General features: G+C 37.3%; 1 protein-coding gene across 1 annotated transcript; it reads right to left on the reverse strand.

Moving 5' to 3' along the window:
• Window positions 1–1,233: 1,233 nt before the first annotated feature.
• Window positions 1,234–18,014, reverse strand: mlh1 (mutL homolog 1, colon cancer, nonpolyposis type 2 (E. coli)). Its single transcript, XM_062995810.1, has 19 exons — window positions 17,766–18,014; window positions 12,797–12,887; window positions 12,093–12,191; window positions 11,757–11,830; window positions 11,388–11,460; window positions 11,038–11,129; window positions 10,895–10,937; window positions 10,132–10,220; window positions 9,595–9,707; window positions 9,403–9,496; window positions 7,484–7,637; window positions 7,083–7,390; window positions 4,631–4,755; window positions 4,427–4,535; window positions 4,160–4,223; window positions 3,725–3,889; window positions 2,354–2,446; window positions 2,141–2,254; window positions 1,234–1,553 (listed from the first exon to the last, which is right to left on the reverse strand). Exons 1-19 carry the CDS (start codon window positions 17,870–17,872, stop codon window positions 1,401–1,403), a joined length of 2,160 nt encoding a protein of 719 aa, XP_062851880.1. The 5' UTR covers window positions 17,873–18,014; the 3' UTR covers window positions 1,234–1,400.
• Window positions 18,015–20,567: the final 2,553 nt, after the last annotated feature.

Below are 20,567 nucleotides of genomic sequence, written 5' to 3' on the forward strand. Positions count from 1 at the left end.
GTCTTTAGATATTCTAAGAGACACCATTAGGTGTCCAAAGTTCCAAAGCAGCACCAAAATTTCATCCAGAGGCCTGAACAGTCTCATCAGGACAACAAAGAAAAAAAACCTTTATTACTGCAAAAGAACTTACAGAATAATCTAATGCTGGCTGACATGGTAGTGGCAACCATAAAAAATTGCTGTGGAGAAATTTTTTATTTGAAGAATTGTTTAAATTTGGTTACAATTTAGGTTTTTTTTTTAGCAAGAATTGGCCGTTTAAGGTCTTGCCTAAGCATCTCAGTGGGATTCAAGTCAGGACTTGGACTAGGCCACTCCAAAACTTTAGTTTCTTTTGAGCCATCCAGAGGTGGACTTGCTTATGTGCTTCAAATCTTTGTTCTGCTTCAGGATTTTCTGAGATCATAATTGATGAAACCATGAATTCTGCTAAGAATCCCTTCACATTATGACCATCATATTTGACTGCTTGAGCTTCATGGCAGATGTAACAGGACTCGTCTACCAAAAGGTTCCACCGTTGACTCCTCAGTCTGTACAATGTTAGTCTTGGGGATCATCTAGATCAGGGTCATCATTCTTTTCTCTTAGACTCCTATGTGTTTAAAAACTTTCTGGGACCCCCTTGACACAAGTTTTGTTATTATTCTTATGGATAACATGACAAAAGTTTCTTGCTCATGAAAAATTGTATGAATCCATGAAGAAAGTAACTATCTTAGTATGTTCTGATTAGTTTAATGGTTAAGGTACTGGACTGTTGATTGGAAGGTTGCAGGTTCTAGCCAGGTTTTTGCCAAGTTGCCACTGTTGGGCTGAGAAAGACCCTGAACCCAAAATCTACTTTTTCCAAATAAAACTTATGCAAAATGGTAAAAAATGTTTTAGCTTCATAAATAAGCTGCACACTGACGGGCACATCCACTTGTACTGAAAAAATACTAAATTCTAAAATACTAAATTTTTTAAATTTAGTACTACTAGGTATAATATTTTAGTACTATTTTTTGTATATAAACTGGTCAAAACACTAAATTAATAATACAAAAGCAATACAAAACAGGAGTTTCTTTAACCTCTATACAGTATTAGCTGGATATGCCAGCCAAATATTTGAATGTTCAATTTTTGTTAACTTTGTAAAAAAACAAATGCATGGTTATGGTTCCAAAGTGTGTAGATGTTTCAAATGGTATTGTATTATAAGAAAAAAACATTTCTACAATCATGCACTGAATACTAAGCAGATTTTATATTTACTGATACTAAACACATTTTAACTCACAGCTGAGTTTAACCATTTATACATCTAGCCATCAAATAAAACATCATACAAAATACATTGATCATTAGAACAGGTGTAACATTATAAATTTAATAATAACAACAGCTTTTTCTCAGCATCTCTCAAAAACTTTGTAGAGGTCAGGCAGGTTGGCAATTTGAAGGATACTGCCATCCTCACTGCAGTGTTTTGGAGGGATGAGAAGGGAGCGAAATGCTTTGAAGAGAATGTGTTCAACTTTCCACTGCCAGCTCGGCTCTGTCTCCTACAACGAAACTCAACATTATTTAGCTATTCATGTTGTGTTTATAGTTTTGATTAGTTTTCATTTAGATGGATTGCTTACATGCATTTCTTATAACACTTTACCACATACAAATATCACACTACTGGTTCACATTTCTACATCAACTATTAAGTTTACGAGATGTCTGTAACCCTGTAAACTTTGCCCCATGCCAGAGATTGGTAACAGATAATGCCCTGTATAGTTTATTTCCGAGAGGGAAAAAAACCCAGCATTAGGAGGCCGGGCACTAACTGATAAGCTTGTGCAGCTGCTGCCGCAGCCTTATCTGAATTGTGCCCCTCCATGAAAAGCTTGTCGGTTTGTGCTGCTCACCAGTGATGGTGTGTATGTGCACGATTTTAGATGTACCATTCTTGTGATGTACCATGTTTGGAAAGTAGGCTTAATGGGGACACTAAACAAAGCGGGCGAACTATGTAAAAGTTCGGAATTTTCCCCCTTTCTGATGGATCCCTCCTCATTTTATCCAGGCCTTGATATGACACTGACACCCCCCCCCCCCCCCCCCCCCCGCCCCCCAAAAAAAACAGTAACGAACTTACTGCAGTATCTGTTGCTTCCTCTGGCTGCAGCGTGTACTGTTTTCTTATAGAGTAAAATTGGCTGCACTCTTTACTGAAGTCCCGAAAACACTCCTTCTCATTGTCCCAGTTTACCTAAGTTGCATACAAGTTTTGTTTAGCAAAAAGGTTTTTTTTGTGAGGTACAACTTCAAGTTTTTTTTTTATTAAATAACATTCTGTACAGGAACAAACCTCTGTTGCTAAGCGCAAGATAAACAATGGCAGACCTTCCATAGCAGGAGTATAATTATCAAGCAACAGTGGTAACCCAGTCAGGTTTCCATCCTATAAAAGATAACAGATAACATGCCATTACTAAACAAAGTATCTACAAAATCTTCACTACACACTAAATGCATGCAAAGCCTTTTCCCATATTCCCATATAAATTTCACTATAGTATTTGCCACATGCAACACACCCATGCTGGTCAAGAAGGGCCACCAAATATTTCTTTTGACCCATAAGTGCTATAAATAGTATAGAAGAATCATGCTAACAGGCATTTTTTTTTTAGACACTAGGAGTAAGTGTTACAGCAGCAAGGAGGCAATTTCTCATCTGACCGGCCAAGTGTGTGTTATGAGCACTAACCAAGTCAACAGTGATACTCTGAGTAAAACTTGGGTCTTCAAGGTTGTGCATTTTAGTTTTACATAATGTAAATAGTGGAATAGTGATCTATAAATAAACTGTTGTTCAAGTTTAGTGACTTGCTTTGAAGTTCTCTTAATTCACTGTCAATTCAAACCTAACATGAGTTTCACATCATAAATCCAGATTCTTATTCCAAATACTGCCCACCTATATACAATAGTATTTATAACAATAGGAAATAATTTTTTTCACAAATCAAAATCAATTAAGGTTAAACAACGTGCAGAGACTCCAGAGAACTCCCCTAATAATCTTTATTTAATATTCATAGATATTATATATTATTATACAAATATACTATGTTAAGTTCAATTTTACATGTCAAATAGGACAAACATATGGTGTTTAATGAGTAATGTCAATCCTAAGAAGGGATATTATACCTTCTGAACAAGTCTTGGTTTTAAATGGGGAAACTGTACTTCTGTGTATATTATTAAGTTTGTCCATTTACATAATTATAATATAATTACATAATAAAAACATCTTTAAGTTTACCAAAGCCATGTTTTATGTTATTTAACTATTAAATTAAAGGTTTAAATTTATTTTAATAAAATTTTAACAACATGTTTTACACACTTTGGTTTTATTCATGACAAAATTCATGATGAAAAAAGTTTCATTAGTTCAAGTCTTTAATGTCATACACAGTCATGAACAATTTTGTATCACCAATTCACCTCACTTGCATGTCTTTGGACTGTGGGAGGAAACTGGAGCTCCCAGAGGAAACGCACGCAGACACGGGGAGAACATGCAAACTCCACACAAAAATGATCTGGACTGCTCCACCTGGGAAACAAACCCAGGACCTTCTTGCTGTGAGGCGACAGTGCTACCCACCGAGCCACCGTGCTGCCCTCAAAAGTTTCAATAACGAAACAAAAATTTAAAAACACTTACTTCATCTATATCCACTGAGAAGTAATCCTCCAGCATTTCAGATTTTTTCTTTAGGAAATCAACAATGTACTGTGCCAATCCTTCTTTAGGGCCATCCTCCTCAGTCCATCCACTCTCCTCTGAGTCCAGGGCCAGCATGGCCAAGTCATACAGAGGAGCTGGACTCTGTAATGACACAAGGTAGATTACCATATTACCATATTGCTAATTGTTGACTTTCAGCCAACAACCAAACAACCATTGTTAAGAATCGTTTAAAAATTGCTCCTTTGCACCAAGTGAGGTCCATAAAGACATGGTTACTAAGTTTAGTGTGGGAAAAAAAGCACTTCGAATCAGGTGGACTAGCATGATCCGCTGTGGTGACCTCTAAATACAGGAGCAGCCGGAGAGGGAAAAACACACACACACACACACACACACACAAGAACTTACCGACAACCGAAGAACACCAAAGTTTCCAAAATCATACAGCAAGATCTGGTAAAACAGCTCCTGACTGAGGTAAAAAAAAAAAAAAAAAAAAAAACACATCTGGCTGACATCACACAGGTACAGTACATGTCCAATGAATGGTTTAATCTGTATGTTTCAAACAGTACAGTATTCATTTTAATGCATTTACTTCTTATAAAAATACATATTTATAGTACATTAGCTATTTTGATCAGAAAAATTTAGTGTGTATGTTTAGTTTCCAACCTGAGTGTGGTTGTGTTCAACAGGTACAGTTTTGTATGGTGCTGAATTAGAGCCCATTGGGGATTAACACATCCAACAAATGAATGATTCTGCAACATCTCTTGCAAGCCTGTGGGTATGGATAAAACATTTATTATCTAGAAAAAATAAGATGAAAAAAACATATTGATAAATAATGTATACAGTGCTTGACTTCTCTTTAACCTTTGTGAGCTTGTTCAGTGATGTCATTGCGCAGATCTTTTATACTGGTAAGCTTGATAACTCGCCTCCTTGGTGTGCAGGCAGCTGTGAGGTCCTCCTTATCCTCATCCATATGAGGACGTTTCCTGCAACACCAGTAATTAACGTATTTGTTTAAACCACTCATGATAAACATGACAACACTTTGGCCAGGCTCTACAGCTATAGGCCTACACACCAATATGGTAGAAAGCTTTTTTCCCCCTATTTTATTTATGCATTTTCTCCCGATTTAGCATAGTCAATTTGTCTTCCCCTGCTGGGGGATCCCTGATTGCAGTCGAGGTGGGTGTATTGCTGCTCACACCTCCTCCGACCCATGTGCAGCCCTTATCGGAACCCTTTTTTACCAATGCACTTCGCACAGGCGCCTCTCTATCTGCCAATGAGGGTCCTTACACAGCGTTTGAAGACCCCACCCACATAGTCCAGTCATTCGCCCTAGCAGAACCGTGACTCCTGCAGGCACTGCCAATTATGCCCACTAGATGGCGCCCAGCCGATTTCCATGCATCCACTTACAAAGCTGTTTATAACATTGTTCATCACGTCTAGGTTTTAATTGTTGATAAAAACAGTAATGTGCACCCATTTCAATTTTTGGTGCAAGATTGGTTTAAGATATGCATTTTATTTTATTTTCATATTGTTTAACCACCGCTCTGTCCTGATTAAAGTTTGTCTGGAATTACTGAAAACACACCCCAGAACACCAATCCATCGCGGGACTTGGTCATCCCCCTTCGTCAGACATAGCCATCATGCCTATATGTAAACGCCCGACCAACTGATCAAACACTAGATCCCAGTGGTAGCAGGCTTGTGTAATTTACAGGCAGACAATATTTTATGGCTGACTTAAAAAACAACAGCAGTGACTGAGCGGCATCTGTAGGCAGCAACAGATATATTTTAACTAATTCTTTATATTTTATCAGATTGCATTAATGAATATTATATGCAATGATGTTTAGTTGGGTCATTCTACCTGTTGACGTTATACCCGTCAACTACTTTTCATACAAAATACAGAAGACCTCTAAATTTCTCTTAATTAACCTGTAAAAAAGTCCTCTGCATTTTAATTTTACCAGGAGGAACAGAGGATCATGCCAGGCTTGCTGGATTCCTCCACTTCTGTTGCCACCTCAACCAAACAGTAGGAACCACTGTTGCAGCGGCAAGAAGTTTATAACCCTTTTTTCCTCTCTTTCATACACTCCAACTGTGCCTGCAGTGCATCATCCAAGCCAAGAGCATGGCTGAGACTCTGAAAACTAGTAAATTAGAACGCTTGTGAACTGCAGAGCTGCTACATAACATCTATTTGGTAGGTTAAAATATTATTTTAAAAAAATTATAATGCTTGACCCTTTAAATGAATATAGCTGGGTTTCTACCCAAACATTGCAAAAATCAAGAATCTAGATCAGGGTTGGCAACCTATGGTATGCCTGCCACAGCTGGCACATGGGGCATGTTTGCCTGGCACACTGATTTGTGAGAGTAAAAAATAAAAATATTTTAATCTCAGGGCTGCGTCTTTCTGATTGAATATTTCCCTACAGCGAGCAGTTAGTTAGGGTGGAGTAATTTATGCTAGGTAAGTATGCAAATCATGGTGTCGCGAGTGAGTCAGCTTTTAGTTCGTGCAAACTTAGTAAAATATGGCAGTGAAATCAGAAGTTCGTTCATTTTAACAAGAATGTACATATTTGTACAGATTTGTTCAACAAAAAATACTAGGCTGTGTGTGCTGCAAAAGTTTCATTTGTCAGACCTAAAATGTGTGCGGCCATGAGACAAAACATCTAAGGTTATTTAAGGATGATGGTGACAAAACAGAATCAGTCAAACAGGCAGTTTCAAGCTACAAGACAGACAATTGCCTTTTAAAATTTAAGCCATGGTAACAGCTATGTTACTTTTGCAAGTTACAAGTTCAGTGTATTCCTAAACATGAAACACCCTTCAACAGAAAATACAAAGTGGCCAAAAGTATTTGGACACCTGACCATAAGCTTGTTGGACATCCTATTCAAATACAAATTGTATTAAAATAGAGTGACACCTATGTGATCTTTGCAGCTGTAACAGCAGCAGTTTTTCTAAATATGTCTGTGGGAATTTGCCATTTCAAAAGAGTATGTGTTTTTCTGGGTAATGATGTTGGTCAAGAAAGCCTCAAGTAATGTTACAGTTCATTCTTTATAGACCTTGCTTTGTGCACATGGGCACAGTCATGCTGTAACAGAAAAGGGTCTTGACAACAGTGAGAATACACAATCAAAACACAAACAAAAACACATCCCAAAGCAGTAACATTGCAGAAAACATTAAGATTATACTGAAATCCAAGGACCTTTGACACAATTAAAATGAACTGAATTAAATAAATCCCTAAATGCCCTACCTTGGGGGTGTCTCTGTTTGGAAATCAGCATTTTCCACATCCTTTGTAGTACTGGGAAGCACCTCTTTGCCATCATCAAGCATTTCTGCATTAATACTAGTGGTAACTTGGTCAGGTTTAGGAGGACTCGCTACAGTGCAGGGAACTGAAGAGGACTTAATCACTGGCTGAAGGAAAGCATCCAGTTTCTGGGCCTTGCTGTCGGTGCGCACCATTTGATGAGCATAGACACGTTCATTGTTGTCTGCTACTGAAGTACCTGAACTTTTTACATCACTGACCGATATTGACAGTCCAGGAAGTAAAGTCTATTAGAAAACAAAAAAACAAAAATGCATAAAGTTCATAAAAAAGCTCATGCAAAAGTGCAGAAATACATGGTTATGTTTTCAAAAAAATACCTGTGTGAAATAAGTGCGGGAGGAATTAGAGCCAAGTAGTTTGCTTTCAATGTTTTTTTGTATACTTTCAATGATGCTGTCTTCATGGAGAAAATGCACTTCATGCTTGGTCGGATGCACATTTACATCTATGTTATGAGGTGCAATTTCTAAACTTTGGAGAAAAAAGGTTCAAAGGTTGTAAAATATATTTTTACATTTACATTTTAAATATAATTTCATTCTGGGGACAAAGTGAATTTGTTAGACATAAATACACTGTAATGTACATAACAACTTCCCATCAGCCATCATTTTTCCATTTTTCCTATACTATTACTAAAGAGACAAAATATTCATGCAAGTTTTATTTTATTTCATTAGGTCTAAGAATTACCTAGACAGGTTTTGCTAGGTGGTTGCCGAGGTGTACACTTTGGTTGCTAAGGTTTTCGCAGGTGGTTGCTAAAGTATATCTGCTTGGTTGCTATGGTAACAGGTAGTTACTAGGTAGTTTGCTAGGTAGATACTAGGTAGTTACGAGTTGCTAAGTAGTTACTAAGAAAACGCGAAGTGGTTGATAAGGTGTTGCTATGTGGTTGCTATGGTAGCGGGTTAATTGAAAACACGTTAAGTGGTTGCTGGGGTGTTGCCAGGTGGATGATAAGTTCTTGCTAGTTAGTTGCTATGCTGACAGGTTAGTTGCTAAGGGGATGCTAAGTTGTTGTTAAAGTGTTGCTAGGCAGTTCCCGAAGCATGTCAGAAGGATGCTGATCTGTTACTAGATGGTTGCTAAGCTGTTGCTTGGTGGTTGCCAAGGTACAGTGAGTGGTTGCTAAAGTATTGCTAGGTGGTTCCTAAGGTTTTGCTAGGTGTATAGTAAGATGTTGGTGGTGGTTGCTAAGGTGTTCCTTGGTGGTTGGTATGGTAAAGAGTTAGTTGCTAAGGAGAATTTAAGCAGCTGCTAAGGTGTAGCTAACTAGTTGCCAAGGTGTAATAAGGTTACTGAGCTGTCGCTAAGTGGCTGCTGAGATGTTTTAAGTGTTTGCTAGATTTGCTGGTGGGTGGTTGTAATGGTGTGTTAGGTGGTTGCTAGTGGCTGATGATCTTTGCTTGGTTGAGCAGAAGTACAGAGGATAAACATGCCTCCCAAAAATCAATGGGAGTAAAAGGGACAAAAAAAGGAGATAAAACTGGGCATGATGCCTGAACAGACGCATATATTCAAAAGCTGTACACAAGCACAGAAAGCTGGACAAAAAACTGGCAGAATAAATATAATAATAAGAAGAAGAAGACTATCAGATAACAAGTGTAATTGCAATCACACTAGGTCTATTTTAGTTTTAGATTTTTTATTTAAGTGTGGTATATATTTTTAATTTAAAAATGTGAGTGGGAACAAAGACTTATTTAATAAGACTTTTGTTGAATTTTAATTTAATTTTAATATACTTAAAGCTCCTGGTAAATGTATACTCCTGGACTGTATGTCTATCAGATTGTCCATTTCTTGTTGTATGTATGGAGGTACTTTTACCTCAGTTAGTATGCCTAACTGCATTTATGCTGTTTCTTACAGTCATTTATTAAAACAGACAGCTCAACGATTTGCACTTTTAGCCACCACCTCGTTCAAAACACAACAAGGAATTTCTGTTCTCTAAAATACTAAGCGCATCCTATTGTTCATTTTAATCTTGACACTTTGAATAGAGCATAAATAAGGCTAATGAAGTCATCTAGATTTTAAAACCACAGGTTCTCTTTTTTCCTGTTGTTGACACTGATGTTTGTTAACGTAGCTGTTTGAAAGTGTTTGTATGTGTTTAGCAAGATTGCAATCAGTAAATTATTTTGCAAACTAAAAGCTGTTAGTAAAACAAAACACCAGAGATAAAGTAAGAAACTGGCTAATAAAGTAAATAAAATTACAATACCTAAGATAAAGAAATGGATGTGTGTTCTTGGGAAGGTACGCTGTATATACAGTCTCAATTGCTTTCTTTAAGGCACTAGATTCAACCAAACGATCTGTAAAACAATAGAAGCACTTCATTTGCATGGTAGTCCACAAGTCATCAACTATGCAAAATGAATTCATAGTATGTATATGAATTAGAGAAACATACGATTGATAAACAGTATGAGGATGCACTTCTTCATGGAATAGTTGGCATTGGAAATATAACCCTTAAGTTTAAAAGCAAGTTTCTGATCTTCACACTCCACTTCAATCATCTCCCTGTAAGCAAAAACAAAACACTGTCGTTACTTCAAATCAACAAGCAAGTCCTTAATTTTCCTCAAAATATAAAAAAGTAGAGCTTAAAATTAAATCTGCTATTTAATATTTACAGTGCAATTACAGGATCTCCGGAAATGGGTTCATTAGCCAGCCTGTTAGCTATGTGCTCATTGGTAGTGATTATTTTACATGTTTGGTTGCTATTAAAAAAGACAGACTTCTTTAATGTCTGCATGCTTATCTTGGCAGGCTGGCTGGCTGAAGTTGGCTGGTGATAAACACTATGATTTGTTTTATCACAATCACATTTTAGCAAATACCCTACATTTCATTTGGAAACAATTGACTTTCAAAAAATAAACAAATGAGAACATAAGAATAAATATCTACTGTCACTGGCTTTGACTAAATTTATTAGTACCTGCTCACTGCAACTCCAAACACCACTCGAATGTTGTCCAAAACTGAGGCATTTGGTAAAGTTTTTACATCAGCAACCATCTCTCCCTGCTAAAATAGTACAACAAATGACTCTAAACATGTGACATACCATATAACTTCTGTGAGTTTCTCACATACAGTGGACGTTTTAATGCAGATTTTAATGTTGAGCGGATACAGGTATCCAAGTCATGCATATACACTGCTTCAAAAAAATCAGGGGAACTTCAATTTCAAGTGAAAATTAAAACAGGTGCCCTGGAGAGGCAACGGCAAGACAACAAAGAGAGCTAAAGGGGGCAGTAAAAGGTCATCAACCCAGCAGACGGACTGGTATCTACTCCTTTGTGCAACAAGGAACAGAAGGATCACTGCCAGAGCCCTACAAAATGACCTCCAGTGGGTCACTGGTGTGCATGTTTCTGACCAAACTGTCTGAAACAGACTCTATGAGGGCCTGACATCCACTAATGGGACCTCTGCTCACAGCTCATTATGCGACTTGACAGGCAGTGAAATCCAGAATTGCCATGTACGCCATTTGCAACCCATTCTCATCACAGATGAGAGCAGGTTAACACTGAGCACATGTGACAGACAAGATAGAGTCTGGAAACGCTGTTGTTAACATTATGCTGCTTTGATTTTCGGTGTGGTTTTAAATCTAGGCCTTAATAGGTTGATGATTTTGGTTTCCAATGACCACATATAACACACTATGTATATAAACAAAGGACACTTACTTTTTTGACTGTAAAGCTTTTCCCTGCATTGTGAATGGCATATCTGAATGATAAAAATGTTATAAACAAAAAAAAATTAACTGAAAAGCATGATTGTAAATAAATTATCTACACTGATCTAAATAAATAAATAAAAAACTGACCTACTCACCACCTCCACAATTCGAGAGTACTCTTCACTGGGGCTTTTCAGGGCTTTTCTTCGGGTTTGTACATTATAGAACAGGTCTTCTACCTGTTATCGGTACACACTAGTTTAAGCAAAATTTAATTGCTGTTTTAAAAACAGCCTGTAAGTAAACTAACATCATACACTTAATGAAAATAATGTTTACTGTTATTATTAGTGTTAGTATTGTTATATGACTTACAGGGTCAAAAGTATGTTGTGTAAAATAATCAAAAGACTGAGGTTGTAAATACAAACATAAAATTGTGAAATGTATAATTGCAGAAGTATCTGATAATTGTTGACAAATAAATAGCAGTTTACTGAGATTTGTGTCCCTTGGTTTCCAGCACAAGGTTTTGGTGGTGCTTTAAGCTTTCCATCACAGTAGCTGGCTCTGTGAATAAAAAAGAAAAAAAGATTTGGCATATGGTAGGGAGTTTATTCCGCCTGCCAGGTGCTTAGCTTGTATGCAGTTATTAGGGGTATAACATTCGTTGCTAGGTAAAAAATAAAATTTATATAAATAATGAAAGTAATTACAGTTCATAATCCTTCAGTTTCCTCTGTGGTAAAATAAAGTCTTATGGTGAGTTTCTGGACATGCAGTCACACAGATTCCCATCACATCCAGCATGAACAGCCTTTGCAGTCTGACGTGGGAAAATAGACTCCACATAAAGTTGTACCCACCTGTAGGCACATTTTCCATCAGCTGTTTTTGTGGTAATTGTGACATGGGCTACATGACTTATGCTGGCAAGAGCCTACATAACACAGAAAAAAGAAAAGAAAAAAATAGTTTAAAAAATAATTACAATAAACCCAGCTAACTAGTGTTAAGTGCTACTTTGAATTAGTAGGCAAACAATACATGCAATGTGATGTGTTTACTTTCAGAGCCAGGTTAGTGAATTTAGAAAATTTAATTATATTCCAATTTAGTTAACAATTTCACCCTCATTTTAGCTTCTAATGACAAATCAGTAGCTTACTTAAGCCTTACAAAAACCTTTAATATAAGCATACCTCTCCTCTGAAACCGTAAGTGGAAATAGACGAAAGGTCTTGAAAAGTCTGTAGCTTGCTTGTTGTAAACCGCTCACAAATTATTTCCAGATCTTCTTTCTGACAAAGAAAATAGGCTGGTTTACACAACCATAAGGCAAATAGTACATTAATTTATTCTAATCCACTTAACATTTCTTTTGGCTAGGACTGTTGAAGATAACATGTTCCCAAATAATGTAATATACTGTGTTAACATCATCATACACCTTTTAAGCAGTGTGGATTCTGTAAAATGTCTACTTTCATAATGTTAATTTCATAATGCTTAGTTTTGTTTACTACTGTAACATGCACTCATAACATATACAAAACCCATTTTCCAAAAGTTGGGACACTTTTAAAAATGCTCTTTTAAAAACTAAGATCTGTAATGTAAACATTTTCTAATGTCACAGGCTTTACATTCTACTGTTTTGGAAGAGGTACTGTTTCTATTTACAAAATACAATTAAGTTTGCCAAAGAAAACACAAAAATGTTTTATTTATCAGTCAAGTAAAAGTTCAAGCAATTTAACAAATTACAGTTTTTAGTTTTTAATGCATTTCCTGGGAAGTACATGTTTTTGCCATGTTACTTTTTACTGGTAGAGTAGTGGTAGCTCATTGGTTCAACTGCTAAATTATTGATCAGAAGATATATAGAGGGAATCTTACAACTTACTCTTATGCCACTGCCATTGTCCTGAATCTGGATCAACTTTAGTCCCCCCTCCTTCACAGTAACTTGAATGTTGGTGGACTTTGCATCCAGACTGCAAAATTTAAGAGTTCATTAACTTATGCTTTGTTAATACCATAAGAAGTGCTAGTCAGCAGGGATGCAAACTTCAACAAATTCTGTTAACTGATGACCAACAAACATATAGTCTCATTAATTATTCATTTAATACACATTAGCGTGGTTTTAATTAATGCAAATAATCATATAAACATTATTTTTGCAAACAAATAGCATTACACACAGATCCACATGTGCAGATTAACACAGTCATACTTAATAGCGACATCATTTGCGATTGTGTTTCAGCTACTGGAAATAAATTTTAAAACAGGATAGGGAGTCGCCCCTGGAGCTAAGAGGGTTAAATGGCCTTGCTCAAGGGCCCTACAGTGGCTGGATGTATAGAGCCGGGATTCAAACTTAACACCTTCTATTTAGTAACCCACAGCCCTACCCACTAGGCTGAATTTTGCAAGTTGTCTCAGAGCATGATAGCATATTGGAGGGTCAGTTGTAATTATCTGTGTTCCAATAGGGGTTCATGAACTTTCACATATAAGCTTTGTACAGGGGTTTTAAATGTTCCTAATGCAAATCTGATGCCTTGATGATGTTTTTAAACCAGTCCGGTATGGTCATCTAATTGATCCATTAATAATGCATCTGTAGTTTTGATCTGATCTAGGTTCTATAGGTGCAAATTAAGGGGATGAATTTTGCACCAATTTGGTACTGGCCAGGATTTGAGAATTTAAAACCATAAGTTACTGACCATTGGTCAATTCTGTTAATGTCTGGCTGAAGTTGGTGTTTGTTTGTATGTTTATTAGGATTTTAATGTCATGTTTTACACTTAAAGTAGTTACTCATCACACAAGGTTCATCAGTTCACAAGGTTATATCGAACACAGTCATGGACAATTTTGTATCTCCAATTCACCTCACTTGCATGTTTTTGGACTGTGGGAGGAAACCGGAGCACCCGGAGAAAACCCACGTGGACACGGGAAGATCATGCAAACTCCACACAGAAAGGACCCGGACCGCCCCACCTGGGGATCGAGGCCAGGACCTTATTGCTGCGAGGCGACAGTGCTACCCACTTAGCCACCGTGCTGAAGTTGGTGTTATGATAGGCATATATTTTCCTATGTATTCAGTGCATAGGTTATCATATATGATATGCCTTTCATTTTATGTAAAAGGATACAGATTTTGGTAGTTGGAGGGTTTGTTGTAATTTAGTTAACAAATGATCTCCAGCTTTGTTTTGGCTGTGTTAATTAACCCACAAACCCAGGCTCTGGTGATCCTTAGGTTGTTTAGGTTTTCTGTAGTCAGGTGCTTATTGAGAGCTTGTTCTGACTGTTTGTGCATTGATTGCCTGTCCGATTCAATAGGCAAAAGGTAGGCGATAGGTTTTGTCAAAGGAGTTGCTTTGTTGAATGTACCAATATATTTTGTTGGTCTTTAAGAACTTGTCCTGCCTGTTGATCGTAACACGATGTTAGTTATGTCTTGGGGCAGTAGTTCCTTAGTTATTTCGTCTTCAGCCATGGCCAGTTCCCTGCATCGGATGATGCTTTTGCAGCTGCTACAGGTTGGGTGGGGGGACACATTTACATAGATGCCGGCAAATGTTTCAATGCTAATTTCAGTTTGTGTGGATTCCATTGGAATAATTCCAGACTAGTTCTCAGTCAACAAAGGGGTTAGATCTGGCAGTCAGATCAGGGTTGTTCACATAGTCCGTCATTCTTCATTTTGGGTTTTGTTTGAGACTCATGGTTGTGTAATTACAGTTTCATCACCCTCGCTCCCCACCCACCTCTGAACCCAACAAGGGGATGGAATAACCAGGTATAATATATAGCGCTCAATTGACACTAAGCCAGCCCCTTCTAGGGATCTTGTAAGAGATACAACCTAGGGCACAGTCTGTTTATTGGAGCAGGCCTTCCCAATCTCCTGTCTATGCAAAGTAGAAGCCAAAGTAAAGTATTGGGTCCTGACAGCCACAGCTTGCCATTTCCCTCAGGTAGCAGGATCTGGAAGCTGAGCACCTATTCTATCCCAGGTCCCCACGGGGGTTTGGGGTTAGTGTAATAACATTGAGCATAGCATGTTTCTCTGTGGCTCTGTGTGGGAACCCAATACTGACAGGTGATAAGAAGCAGCTGGAAACTGGGCACAATGGTCCACATCACTCCATGGCCAGAAGAGAGCTTGTTCAAGCAACAGTAAAGTTACAAGTTACAGATTTTAAATAGTACCCAGCAGCAAACAGTTCAATACAAGTGCTAGCTAAACATGCTAATCATATGTAATAAAGATACAGCTAGTATATTTAAGTTCTTGTGTCATTTATATAAGATGATGAGCAGAGTTAGAACAGAATCATGGGACAGTATGGATCAAAAAAGTTGGGACAGTATGGAAAATTACTTTGACTTTTGTTTCATTGACAGTATGAACACAAGCTGCATTTCATGTCAGCAACACATTCCAAAAAAAGCTGAAACAAGGGCAATTTAAAGATAGTAATGAGCTTAAATAATTAAAAAAAAAAATTTGGTACAAAATGTTAATTCTTAAAAAAGGAATGAAAGGGATTTGCATATTTCTCCCTCTACACTGCATGAATCTGGAGGAATTTCAGTGCGTAAAGAGCAAGTGTGCCCGGCACCATCTTTCCTCAAGAGCTTTAATAACCACATGGGCAAGAAATTACTTTAACAAACCTCTGTTAAGCACTACAAACAGAATTAAATTCCCAAATGACACCTGAAACTTTACTGTGCAAAAAAAAGCCTTATGCGGCGACAAGTTCTCTGGGCTTGGATGCACCTGGGATAGACCATCACACAGTGGAAACATGTATTGTAGTCAGACAAATCAGTATTCCAGATCTTTTTTGAAAAAATGGACAACACATGCTCCATATCAAAGACAAAGAGGACAGTCCAGACAGTTATAAACAAGTCCAAAAGTCAAGGTCTATTATGGTATGGTGGTTGTTTTACTGCCCCTGGCAAAGGTAGTTTGAGAAGGGTACGGCTGCAGACATGCACTCACAGCCTTACATGCACTGCCAGCCCATAAAAATGTTGATACTGTTAACAGATTACTCTGGTGTTGCTGGGTTGTTTCTGCCCAGTGTTGCCAACTTAGCGACTTTGTCGCTATATTTAGCGAGTTTTCATACCCCTCTAGCAACTTTTTTTCAAAAAAGCGACTAGCGACAAATCTAGCGACTTTTTCTGGTGTTATTGGAGACTTGGACGTGAAAGCACATTACTGTTCTGTTGAATTATCCTTTCCATTAATTTGTCCTACCGAGTATGCGCACATCTGTTCAGTGGAACGCCTATAATTCTGTGCTACCTTTGCCTAATTTATTTCTGCTAGCGGTTAGTAATGTATGGTTTTAGTTTTAATTCCTTTAAAACTTCAAAGTTTAAGTTATTATGTTATTATGTGACTTCCACTATACAAGGTACTCAAATTAGCTATACTTGATTGCATACAGTTATAACAGGTGTTTATCTAATGCTATGTATTAACGTTTTATTTAACCACGTTTATACATGCGTTCAGTGATTTTAGAGCGTTTTTTAATACATCTAGGGAAGCCAATCATTTTTAAATAACCATCTGCGACCTTAACATTACGACAACACAAGAGGTATTCAATTATTTTTCAGTTTTGTGCTTTTTTAGCAGTTCAACTGGTACAGTCAAGGTTGTGTCTAATAAAGTGAATTACTGAGTAAATATGTTGAGCATTTATTACTTATTGAGCATTTATTACTAATTATTTCCTTATTCCATGTTTTTGTAGCTATAGATAAGATCTGTGTGATCTATAGTTTTCTCACTGGGATCTTATCCAACAGGGTATGATAAATCACGAAGGCAAAACCTTAGAAGATATTCCTCATAAAGGGTTAGCATGTTATTTACTACAAAATGTTTTGTATATGGGCTAATATAAAATTTAATTTAAATAAAATCCTAATAAATAAATTTGAAATATGTCTGAGATACAGATCAATGGATCTATAGCTACCTATAGTTTATAATAATATATAGACCTATTGAGATGTGCTACCACTACTTATAATAAGATATAGACCTATCGACATGTGTTATCACTTATGCAAACTAGGCGATGACGTCATTTAGCGACTTCTTCTGTTTCTGCCATTGTGGAGGAGAATGCATGTCACGTGACATTGTGGCTGAGAGTGCATTTGGCTATGAGTGCATGTCTGCAGCCAGTCTCTATTTGGTAGTTTGCATTCTGTGATGGCATCATTAATGAAGCCATGTACATTGAGATTTTCGAGCTTTTTCACGCATTTTTCAACGCATTTTTCAACAAGGCAATGCAAAATCACATGCTGCACACGTTACAATGGCATTCCCAGCTTTAGTAAAGCTAAAGTCTTTTCCTTTATGGCTGATAAACTACACAGTCTGACATTGCTGGCACCAATCTCTTATACTGCGATTGTTGCCACTTGCCGTCTAAAATAGCTTGTTAAACAAAACTTTGTAGCTAACGTCAGCTTATCACTAAACATAGTGCAAAATATTGTAACTACTGTAACTGTATCTAAACCTTACATAATAGAATTTGAACGTGAAAAAGGGACAGATTTTAAAACAGGTCTAAACACTTCAGTTCAATTCTTTAGACTCATTCTGTATTTACAGCTATATGAGAAAAACAACAGCACAGATTAACACAGCAAGCCAGGTCAAACATGTTGTGCACTACAACTACACAAGTTTTCTGAAACGGATGGGTTAGCCTTTTCACTTAAATAATCAACAAAATATGGATTTGACAACGAGTGTTCCAACTTTGACACTACTGTACATGCAGTATTGTTGGCCAGCTTACCAGTTCTCAATCATTTCTTTAATAGCATTGGCAGGTCGCTGAATGACTTCTCCAGCAGCAATACGGTTCACTACTGTTTCATCTAGCCTGCGAATCACGCCTGCCATTATACCTCACTCTACTTTATTACAGTTCGTGTATTCATTCAGTGCATCTTCACTAAATCATGTTTGCTAAAAGCTAGTTGAAAAGTTAGCAAGCTAATAACAAAACTGACATAACTACATAAATAACGTGACAACAAAACAGCACTACTTCTGCTAGGACGATCACGTGACTCCTCCAGCGGGCTTAAGACGCAAAGTCTGCGTCAAGAACCACACTCTAAACACTACTAGTGCACTACAAGGTGTATTTCAGTATTCTATAAAACATGCTTTAATAAAAAAAAAATACAGCGCAATTATTATTGGATCGAACATGATCTGGAGCTTGAGTACTAGCGATGTAATCTAAATTAAGCAAGGGCAGATTATTCACGCTTCCGTTTTGTAGGAAATAGGGAGTACTGATGCATTTCGGACACAGCCAAACAGCTTTCGTGCCCGTGGTGAAAATTTCCCGCCCAAATCATCGAACGTCTGATGATGTCACCACGTAACATCTCGTTGTATTTATTAAACCTTTGTCGCCATCATGCGATTTCGGCTTTTGGCTTTTTGCTATGGTTGATTATATCTTCTTACTACAGCCCACACACACACACACCACGCGTGCGCGCCCTTCCCTAAACTGTTGCTGCAATGTTGGAAGCATATAATGTCCTTAATATAATTAATGTATTACAACTGTTGTGGTTAAAAAGGCCTGAATCAACCATAAATTTAATTGTGGTTTGATGTTATGTAAATATATGTTAAGTTGCAGATTTATATTATTTAGGAAAACATATTTTCTCGAAAAGGCAAACTGATTTGGTAGGAAAAAAAAGTGTAAAATAGCTTTCTAAACAACACATATGCAGCAGTAAACACTAACCCTAACACCACGGAGAGTTTAAGCTACCAGGTTTGACCGCTTGAGATGAGCTGCCGAGTTTGAGGCACTACCAGCTTGGCCTGACACTTAGCAAATATAATTGGTTATTAAGTATTAGGGATTGTAAGGGATGTTTGTGATTAACCGGTTAAGCAATAACCAGGGATACAATTTGTTTTCAGCATATTATATATTTAAGTCACATGTTAAAAATGTAAGGGAATTTCAAAATCCTAAGAGGCACTGAGTGACTGGAGGCAAATTTCAAACACAAAAAGCAATGCAGCACCCATACGACAAAAGACAGTTCAATGTGACTGTAAGCCTGAGAGTGCATTATACTTTACTAGGTAGGAGTGTCTAATAGAGTGGAGTGGACAGTGAGTGGACACAGTATTTAAAAACTCCAGCAGCTCTGCTGTGTCTGATCCAGTCATACCAGCACTACACACCAACACCATGTCATTGTCACTGCAATGCTGAGAATGATCCACCACCCAAATAATACCTACTTTGTGGGGGTCCTGACCATTGAAGAACAGCATGAAAGGGGGCTAACAAAGCATGCCGAGAAATAAATGGACTGCAGTCAGTAATTGTAGAACTACAAAGTGCTCCTATATGGTAAGTGGAGCTGATAAAATGGACAGTGAGTGTAGAAATAAGGAGGTGGTTTTATTGTTATGGCTGATCAGTGTATTGTCTTATTAATCTGACCAGATAGTTTCTTTAGTATAATGTAAACTTTTTATATGTTTTTTCTCTTGATCTCATACTGAAATGATACATTTATAAATATACAAATCCCATTTACAGAAAAGTTGGAACATTTTGTAAAATGCAATTAATTACATTTAACATAATACATTTAGCATTTGATGCCAGAAATACACTCCAAAAATGTTGGGACAGAGGCATAATAAGCGTATAAAGGTGATATAATATTTAGGTACAGTGTTTTTAAACATTCTACAATAGGCAGTTTAATTGGTAATAGGTGAGGGAATCATTATTGGTTATAAAAGATGGATCTACCAAATACTCAGTCTGTACAAGCAAAGTTGTTTATGTTTGTTTATTTAATGTTAATAAAGATTTTGATGTCATGTTTGAAACTGGAGCACACCCACGGGAAGAACATGCAAACTCCACACAGAAAGGACCCGGATCAAACCCAGGACCTTCTTGCTGTGAGGCAACAGTGCTATCCACTTAGCCACCGTGCCACCCCTGTACAAGCAAAAATGGTCTGTGGCTCACCACTGTGGTCCAAGCTTCATGAGAGTATTGTCAAGGTGTTATTTCCAAATTTAAAGAGACATCTTGCTATAAAGGTGACGTATTTTAACCAGACAATTTCAGGCATTGTTCTGTATGCGCTACATCAGTGTGGCATCATAGACACAGCGTGTTTGCTTTACTGGCCTTCCTGCAGTCCAGATCTGTCTCTTATTGAAAATGTATGGTGCATCATGAAATGGAGAAGGAGACAACTGCAACCAGGGACTGTTGAGGAGCTAAAGTTTTTTATCTAGAAAGATTAAAGAAAAATTCCACTTGCACAACTGCGGGAGTTAGTGTCCTCAGTTTTGAAATCATTAAAAAGTCTTGTTAATAAATGATGAATCACATTGCTAAACATCCCTGTGTCCCAGCTTTTTTTCGAGTGACTTGCAGGCATCAAATTCTTAATGTGTTTATATTTACAAAACACAATGAAGTTTTCTACTTTTGTCAGTTCAATAAAGAAAAATATATGTGCTAAACTGGCATATGGTACAAATATAACCTGTGCCTGAGAGGTGCAGTAAATGTGCAAGTGAT

The sequence above is a fragment of the Trichomycterus rosablanca genome, chromosome 5, assembly GCF_030014385.1.
Source record: "Trichomycterus rosablanca isolate fTriRos1 chromosome 5, fTriRos1.hap1, whole genome shotgun sequence".
NCBI lineage: Eukaryota > Metazoa > Chordata > Actinopteri > Siluriformes > Trichomycteridae > Trichomycterus > Trichomycterus rosablanca.

Coding starts and splice junctions, on each gene's coding strand:
- mlh1 (XM_062995810.1), bottom strand. CDS start 17,872: ATGGCAGGCGTGATTCGCAGGCTAGATGAAACAGTAGTGAACCGTATT. Junction 9,708..10,131: donor TTTGGAGTTGCAGTGAGCAG/GTACTAATAAAT, acceptor TTTTGCTTACAG/GGAGATGATTGAAGTGGAGT. Junction 4,224..4,426: donor TTGAACACAACCACACTCAG/GTTGGAAACTAA, acceptor TTTTTACCTCAG/TCAGGAGCTGTTTTACCAGA.